The sequence below is a fragment of the Trichosurus vulpecula genome, chromosome 6 (genome assembly GCF_011100635.1).
Source record: "Trichosurus vulpecula isolate mTriVul1 chromosome 6, mTriVul1.pri, whole genome shotgun sequence".
NCBI lineage: Eukaryota > Metazoa > Chordata > Mammalia > Diprotodontia > Phalangeridae > Trichosurus > Trichosurus vulpecula.
In genome coordinates, this window is record NC_050578.1 from 263,548,195 (window position 1) to 263,556,530 (window position 8,336).

The 8,336-nt window shown below is 34.2% G+C and overlaps 1 protein-coding gene across 1 annotated transcript; it reads left to right on the forward strand.

Moving 5' to 3' along the window:
* The first annotated feature begins 5,335 nt into the window (after nt 1-5,335).
* On the forward strand, nt 5,336-6,268 carry LOC118854009 (olfactory receptor 10AG1-like). Its single transcript, XM_036764313.1, has one exon. The coding sequence runs from the start codon at nt 5,345-5,347 to the stop codon at nt 6,266-6,268; it is 924 nt and encodes a 307-aa protein (XP_036620208.1). The 5' UTR covers nt 5,336-5,344.
* Nucleotides 6,269-8,336: the final 2,068 nt, after the last annotated feature.

Genomic DNA, 8,336 nt, shown 5'->3' on the forward strand with positions numbered 1-8,336 from the left:
AAGTCCTCTTTTCAGGGTGGACAAATATGAGAAACATCTACACCAATCTGCTCCATTCAGACAGAATCAAACTAAGTGAGACACTGGAAAATAACTTACTCAAGGCTATACAACAAAAAGTAGTACAATTGGGATTCAAACCCATGTTTTACAATTGATAATCCGTGGTTCCTTGGCATCATACTCTGTGCCCCAATGCAGAGGATACTGGTATGCCTTTCCAAGATCTATGCAGTGAGGGCTAGGTGGGAAAACACCAAATGCTTTCTTTTGTAGGTAAATGCTGAAGAGAACACTGTGTTTGTTCTAAGATACAAGGAAGGGACTGATTTATTTCCAAATAATTCAAGGGAAACTTTGACTAACATCATATTTATAATAATAGATATAGTTAAAGCATCCTACCATTTTCCATCTAATGTTTTCACAATGATACTATGATTCAAAGAATTCAAAACATCATCATTTATTGAGTTAACACATTAAGAGAATAGTAGTGATCTTTCAATAATAAAACAGTCAGGAATCCTAAAAGCCAGGGTTGTAATATGCTCCCATGGCTCAAATCCCCAGATTTTTCCACTACATAACACTGCCTCATTAGGAGATGTTTAGAAGACTGGACTTAGAGCCAGAATACCTCTCTCATTAAAATGTGATGAGAATCATGGGAGAACTGTCCCCAAAGAGCACAGAAGGTCAGGAATCATTTCTACTTAAACAGTGTGGTGATCTGATCAAAATGGTCATTTTTAGAAAGAGTTCAGTTCCCTTTTCAAAGTTGGGTAGGATATGGTAGTATATGGAAGTATACGGTAATGCTTAAGCAAGAAAAAGAATAGCTTAGTGGAAAGAGTCATGAGAGTCCTGAGTTCACAACTTCCTCTGACACCCACTGTGGAACTTTGGGCATGTTATTAAGATTGTTTGATTCCCAGTCTCCTAATAGGTCAAAGGAAAAACCTGTAGTAGCTATATTAGAGGGCTAGTGTGAGGATAAGATGTGATAATATACATAAAGAGCTTCTCCAACATTAAAGGACCTTATTTATGCTAGTTATTATATTTTCATACAATTGCCAATAAAATGACTGAAGAAAGCACCTGGATAGGATTTAATCTCATTTAGGAAAGGTAAGTGTGAAATCTTTTGTTTGCTTACCTCCAACTTCTCTGACTATGAAGGATTTTGTAGACTCACTCATCTAGAAGCTTTTTGAAAGATTTAAAATAAACAATACTATTCAAGGCTCACATATTTAGAGGGAAAATGCCTGAAGAATAAACTTTTTCCCCACAATAAACTCTGATGTATCTATGTATCAAGACAAAAAATAAAATAAAAGCAAAAGCAAAAAGCATCATTCACCCCTCAGCTAAATAAAATCACAGGGTTTTGGCTGCAGCTGTTTATTTGATTTTATTTTTTTTTTTTTTAGTTTTTAATGCCTATTTTTCATTATGTCATTGTCATTACCAAGTACGTTACCATTTCCCTTTTAACAGAGAAAATAGTTGAGGGAAACAAAACATTAAAGAAACAATATTGAATAACTTTTTTGTTTTATATTACTTATGTTAAAATATTTTATTTTTCCAAATTACATGTAAAGATAGTATTTACCATTCTTTTTTTTTTTAAAATTTGAGTTCCAATGGTTAGCAATCTGATACAGGTTATACATGTACAATTGATAACTTCTTTAACTATCTGCAACCATAGTTCTCCTGACCTGCAATGCTAAGAGGAGGGAAATATGCTTCAGCATCTTTTCCAGGAGTAAATCCGTTATTGAAACTTATCTATCAGTTGTGTCTTAGTTTTCTTTTCATTCACATTAATGTAGACTTTGGGGCTGCTTTTATACTGGTTGTATTTCTTTGCTGTAAAGTCATTTAAAACTTGTTTTTCCCTATTTATTTAATTCCTCACAATCATTGTCTTTAGTATACAACATTTTGTTACATCCCTGTCAAAAAACATTGCTGGATTGAAGTCTAGACTCTTTTATCCAGTATTTTTTTCTTCTTTCACAGAAAGGACTATTAGTATTTTCTTTATGTACAACCTTTCTGTCACTGACTCCCTTAAAGCCAAATTATTGGGATTGCTGAGCCAAAGACTGTAAATAATTCATTAACATTTCTTGCATAATTCCAAATAGTTTCTCAGATTATTTGGATGTTAACAGCTCCAGTATCATGATAGCAGTGTGTTTATGTTCTCAAAGAAGCTCAAAACTTGATTGTTTTTATTACTTTATCATTTTAATTTTATATTATATTAGTTATATAGCATTACATATATGTAATCACATAATTTATATCTATTATATTATTTTATAATATGTATTATATAGAGAGGCAGTCATGTTATATATATATAATTATTTTATTATTTTTATCATATTAGCTACTTTGTAATTTGTGAAAACACAGAATTCTGGTTTTGATTTCTCTTATTAGTAATCTTTTTAATGGTTGCTGAGAATTTCCAGTTCTTGTTTTGTATATGTAATCTGGTTGTATTATTTGATTTCTCATCCATGTGTGAATAATAGATCTCAGTATTATCTCTCTATAACAATTTCAAATATCTTTTGAATATCAATGTTTTATCAAGGATAGATGGAAATTACTCTTTTTTTAATGGAGTTAGGAAGACTTCCTTAGTTTAGATGTGGCCTAAGATACTTACTCTCTGTGTGACCCTGGACAAATCACTTAACCCTGTTGGTCTCCCTTTTTTTCACCTATAAAATGATCTGGAGAAAGAAATGGGAATCTACTCCACTATCTTTGCCAAGAAAACCCCGAAAAGGATCAGGAAAAGCCAGAGATGACTGAAATAACTGAACAGCAACAATCAATATTTAGCATATTATAACTTAGTACACACAATTATTTATCAGAATCTCACTTTTATTCATTAACCGATAGTTAGTTCTGTGAGCCCGTAGAACATTAGCTGGCATCCTGATACTTTAAAAAATCATTTTTTCACCCATACAATAGTCCACAGAACATTAATAAATTAAGATTATTGAGAGTATTGTGACTTGGGTAAGACATATAAAATGATAATGAAAGGAATAATGAAGCCTTCCCTTAGTGTGCCAATTTTTACATTTTTCAAAATGTTTTAGATGCACCATTCCTATTAGTCTTCACAACAAAAGGCAGACAGAGATGTAAATATTGTTTCTGTTTTTTATATGAGAAAGAACATGAGAATTGTAATAACAATGAAGTTTACACACAGTTTATTATAGAATCGGGACTCTACATGAAATTTAATCATATCTGTCTTCTAGCATAAAGGTGAGTATCACCACCTCTTTTCTAAGGTTCAGAAATAGGGGTTGCGGGATGAAGGTGGGTCAGATTAAAATCTGAAATGATAATGACATATTCTCTAGTCATAGAATTATAAAGATGGAGCTCAAAGGGATATCAGAAGTTAGCTACTCCAATATTTTTAGAATATAGATGGGGAAGCCAAGCCAAATAAAATTAAATCACTTGTTGAAGGCAGCACATAATAAACATCAGAAGAGAGACTTGAATACAGGCTTTATGACTACAGATTAAGTGTGTTTCAGATTATTCTAGGCTGCCACACTAAACACACCAAGATAGCTAGAGGGATAGCATGTTTAGGGTCCAGAACAGACCTTTGTTATATTTTGTTTTGTTCTTTCTTATTGGCTCTGCTTTAAGAAATAACAATCTTCTACACCTATACATACCTTCAAGAACCTAGTATTCTCCTCACACCATGATTTTATTTATTTCCTACATGGAACAGATTTACCAGGGTCATGTTTCACCTCAAGATAAAACTCAAATTGATCCAATATAATAATGTGTACTTGTATCTGTGTGTGCATATAGGTGTGTATAAACACACATATATACAAATGGATATATATATGTATATGTACATGTATATACATGTTGACATATGTTGATACCTTTTTCTGTTTAATTGAAAATTTAAATCTCTATATTATTGATATTGCATTGGGAATGAACACATCAAGAGTTCACACTAAAATGCAAAATAAGGGTAAAGATTAACAAATTTGATGCTATTCATTTGTTACCACAGATTACTGAATCTTTAAATATGATATTTTAAACATCAGCCAGTGAAAGAAATATTTGGAAGGAGGAAGTGTCCCTGAAAGCACATCATAACGGTGATCAACTCCTTCAAATATGCATTTATTTATCATCTCTTATGTTCAAGATATATGGAGATATATAAGACAAGGTTCTTGTTGTCCAAATACTTTGGAATAGGCATAAGATATATAAGAAGGTCCCTTTGGGAGCAGAAGGCATATGTGTGTATACACACACACACATACATATGCCTACTCATACACATATTTACACATGTGTGTGGTAAATGTTTATATGTGTGTATGTATATATGTAAATTTGTATAGTTATATGTATATTGTATGTGTATGTGTGTTATATATGTTGTATATATGTGTATATACACATATACATGCATAGACAGATACATAGATATGCTACTTAACAAATAAATTCTAGTAGAATTTTCCTGATCGAGTAATTCAAGGATGGGAGAAATGGCTGATGGCTAAAGAGCCACACAAAAGAGTAATGCCACACAGAAATGCCACACAGAAAAAAGAATAGAGTTGAGACAGGGTTTGAGAGAACAAAGAGATTCTGGTGATCCAACATGATTGGGGAAAATTTTCCAGGCAGGAAGAAAAACATCAGCAAAGGTTATAGGAGCTAAAAAAAGCAGGCAGGAAACATAAGACCAGTACTATTTAAGGAAATTAATAATATATTCTTTTTTTTTTCTTATGCCATATCTTATATGACAACTATAGCTTCTGCTCGAAGGAGAATATCATCTTTGAAAATAAAAATGTTAATTGTAGAATGATGTTACAAATAGGGTTTATAAGATTAAGTGTGATTCTAAAAGTTTTACTGCATGACATTTCTTACATCCATGTTTTCATCCAAATATCCAAGGAAGATAGTCATAAAATGTTAGTACATTCCCTGACACATAGTAAATGTTTAACAACATTCATTGGTTTATTTTGGACTTCTGACAAAGAGTACGGAATGTTAACATTTGGAAGTCAGCTTGAAGAACAGAGTATTAGATGCTACCTACAGAAGAACAGCTTAAACCAAAATTCATTAAAGGTAAGAGTGGTATACATCATATAATCGGCACCCTCCTTTTCCCTTTTAATTTTTCTGAGATGGAAACTGAAGCCTAGGGAAGGAAAGTTATTTGCTGGTTCTGATTTCAATATTTCCACAGGCAGAAGAAATTGACAAAATGGAAAGAAGCAATGTTACATGTGTGGTGGAATTCATTCTCCTGGGATTGTCTGAACTTCCCAATTTCCGAAGGCTTCTATTTGCAATTTTCCTAGTTATCTATATCAGTATACTTATAGGAAATGGCCTCCTCATTGTCATAACTAAAACTAATCCTGCTCTTCAAACACCGATGTATTTCTTCCTTGGGAACTTTTCCTTCTTGGAAATCTGCTACACATCAGTCACTCTCCCTAGATTGCTCAGTGACCTTTGGACTCAGAAGGACAATATTTCTTTCCTGTCTTGTGCTCTACAAACTTGCTTCCTTTATATTCTCGGAGTGGCAGAGTGTTTGCTCTTGGCTGTGATGGCTTATGATCGCTATGTGGCCATTTGTAAGCCTCTCTACTATCCTCTCATCATGAATCACAAGGTGTGCGTCCAGCTGGTGATTGCCTCCTGGATCACAGGGATACCTGTCCTGATAGGACTCACATATCAGATTTTCTCTCTGAACTTCTGTGGTTCTAACAAACTCAATCATTTTTTCTGTGAAGCCCCACCATTACTGGAGGTGGCCTGTGGGGAAACATATCAGAAAGAGCTCTCTGTCCATGGTGTTGCTCTCCTTTTTGTCATGATTCCCTTTCTGTTGATACTCACGTCCTACGTCAAAATCATCACCACCATCCTGAGGCTGCCATCAAACTCAGGGAAATCGAAAGCCTTCTCTACTTGCTCTTCTCACCTCATGGTTGTAGGTTTATTCTATGGGACTGGTAGTATTGTGTATTTGCGACCCAAATCCAATCATTCAGCCAAATCAGACAAAGTCTTCTCCCTTTTCTATACTATTGTGACTCCAGTATTTAACCCCATGATATACAGCCTGAGGAATAGGGATGTAATTCTTGCACTGAGAAAACTCTTTACAAAATGATATGATGCATGAAGCAAATGGTCAAATCATTATGTATATATATAAACATAAATATATAAATATACACAAACATACATATATACATATATGTATATATACACACATATACATATATACAATATGCATGTGTCTGTGTGTATACACATATATATATATATATATAATATATGTGTGTGTGTGTGTGTGTGTGTGTGCATGTATTTCCTCTCCATTTGTCCTGTAGGTGCTAAATAAATGGATTTCTCTTCTCTTGTAAGACATCTACAGCATACTTAAAACAAAGTACAAGAAATGATATTTAACCATACCCAACACCTGCCTAAAATTTCCAATTTATTTTGCTAGATCTTGACTGGATTTGAGAAGCTGTCCTTTATCTCAAGGGATGACTAATATCAACAAAAACTCTAGTGTAACCTTACTGTATTTTGTCCTATTGTCCTAACAACATTCAAATTTGTTCCTTTTACCCACAATTTACTTATTTAAATACTGACCATTTTAACCATGTGTGTATTTATGTGTGCATATCAATTCAATTAACATTTTTAAGTGCCTACTATATGCCAAGAATTGTGCAATCTGCTGGGGATGCAAATATGGAAAAGGAAGATTCTCCCTCCTCTCAAAGACTTTAAAATCTAATGAAGGATGACAAGGAAAAATGGAAACTGAACTGGGGCTGGGGTTGGGTGCCAAGGACTATCTATCGCTGGGAGCATGATGCTCCATGGAGTCCAAAACAATCAGAGCTGTTCTTAGGGAAAGTGAAGAGGGAGAGAGACAGACAGACAGACAGACACAGACAGAAATACAGAGACACAGACAGACAGAAAAAAAGACAAATACATAGAGACAGAGAAACAGAGACAGACAGAGACAAATTCAGAGAGACAGAGACACAGAGGGAGACAGAGACAGACAAGAGACACAGAAAGAATGAGAGGGAGAAAAAGAGAGAGAGAGAGACGAGAGAGGGGGATGCGAGAGAGAGAGCGAAAGAGAGAGAGAGAGAGAGAGAGAGAGAGAGAGAGAGAGAGAGAGAGAGAGAGAGAAAGGCTACTTTGTTTTTACTCTAATTTAACAAAACTTGAAGCATGCTCATAACCAATCTCATGGGGCTAACAGACTCTTTTTTGGCTAATTATGCTGTTTTCGAGTAAATCACTGGAAATTTCCATTTAAAATTGTTATATTCCCACAGAACTAAAACTGATGTGAAGGAATGGAAAGATCAGTGTACTAATACTATCTGCGTTGCTTAGCAAGATAGGACAGAAGTTACAAAGTGCTGAAAACATAGAACTTATACTTTTAAACAACAATGAGCATACCTACTCCAAAAATCATTTTCAGTCATTGAGGATTAAGGCAATTCCAAATTTATTCAATGAAATAAACATTATCCTGAGTTCTAAAATAGAGAAGAATAAAACAGATAAAAAAGTAATAGACCAGTTCCCCTAATAAATATCGAGATATTTTCTCCATAAAACCTTTTCAAAGATTAAACAATGTAACAAGAACAACTAAATCACTACGACCAAGAGGGAAAATCTGCCCTATGATTCAAGGACAGTTCAATGCTTTAACTTTAGGAGTATAATTGATATAATTAATATAATTAAAACCATATGCTTACATCAATAGATTTGGCAGAAAAAGAAAATCCTTTGACAAAATATAGCACTGATTTGTGATCAACAGCTGCTAAAATTAAAGTTGTTATTGATTTATATAATTGTATCAGTAATTAAGGTGGGACTTTTTGCTCTTCTTTTCTTAAGCCCCTTTAATGGTTCTGGCCTTTGTTTGAATGAGGCAGATATAGTGGAATCTTGTCTTGGAATGTTCCTCAGAACTAAGACAACCAGGACTTGTATATGGTGGTCCTGGAAATTCACTATCCCACACCCAATACAGGATTTTTCATTGTCCTTTGTTTGAGTGTTTCTAAGCACTGAGGTAATCAATTGCCCCAGTGCCCCGACAGGGGTATATAAGATCCAAGGTTGGCCTTTGACTTTTGGGGCTCTCACTCACTGGAAGAGTGACCTGTGACACTGGG

What these genes read in the sequence shown, in the direction of transcription:
- LOC118854009 (XM_036764313.1), top strand. Translation starts at nt 5,345, where the DNA reads ATGGAAAGAAGCAATGTTACATGTGTGGTGGAATTCATTCTCCTGGGA.